Here is an 842-nt window from a genome sequence, read left to right on the forward strand (position 1 = left end):
ATGAAGGAAAGGTACGCATAAGTGGGCTGGCTACACCCCTGGCAGAGGCCTTGGATTTAGGTCTCACTTGGATTGCCGGGTCTTCTCACGCACAGCATATTTCCAAAGTCATTTTTTTTTTTACAGTATGTGCATATGTATGCGTATGTGAGAATGTGCGTGTGTGTGAACGTGTCTGTGTGTGTATGTGTATGTGTGTGCATGTATCAAGCAGTGAGAACTCACTTTGTCTTGTGAGCTGGTGTCATGAATCCAACAAACTGCATAAAGCAGCTGCAGGACAAATGAAGAAAATGCAGGGTCAAGAGGACCTTTTGGTCTTGTCTTGTTGTGGATATAACAACCCCTCTAGTGCTAGTGTCATACGATGCACCAAGTTCACTCTGTAGAGTGACTGGTGTTAGGGTGGGCATTGACCCATAAGAGCCAAGCCAAAACAGTGTGTGTGTGTGTATGTGTGTGTGTAAATATGACATCTCTATAGTGTTTTGGTTTAATAACGTTGCTTTTGATTAGTTTTAGAAAGAACATGAAAACTATGCCTGACAGTGTTTACAGAAATAATTATGACATGAAAGGTGAGATAAGGATTAAGCCATACCTGATGCATTGCTAAACCCAAACATTTGATAATCTTTTCAGGAGAATCTCGTAGTTCTTTTGGAAAATCAGGAAATCTTGTTGTGATTACTGCAAAGAAATGACAAAAAGAGAGTTTGAACATTTAAAACTATTTTTATCTTTTCTTTCAAGAAGAAGAAGAAGAAGAAGAAGAAGAAGAAGAAGAAGAAGAAGAAGAAGAAGAAGAAGAAGAAGAAGAAGAAGAAGAAGAAGAAGAAGAA

General features: G+C 38.8%; 1 protein-coding gene across 2 annotated transcripts in view; it reads right to left on the reverse strand.

The window, feature by feature from the left end:
- LOC106876704 (DNA helicase MCM8) overlaps nt 1–842 on the reverse strand; it is a 63,143-nt gene that overhangs the window by 52,989 nt on the left and 9,312 nt on the right. For both annotated transcript variants that reach the window (XM_014925367.2, XM_014925366.2), the window contains exon 6: nt 602–690. In XM_014925367.2, the coding sequence (XP_014780853.1) occupies nt 602–690 (89 nt within the window). The remainder of the gene's footprint in view (nt 1–601; nt 691–842) is intronic.

This window comes from Octopus bimaculoides, chromosome 11 (assembly GCF_001194135.2).
Source record: "Octopus bimaculoides isolate UCB-OBI-ISO-001 chromosome 11, ASM119413v2, whole genome shotgun sequence".
NCBI classification, from domain to species: Eukaryota; Metazoa; Mollusca; class Cephalopoda; order Octopoda; family Octopodidae; genus Octopus; species Octopus bimaculoides.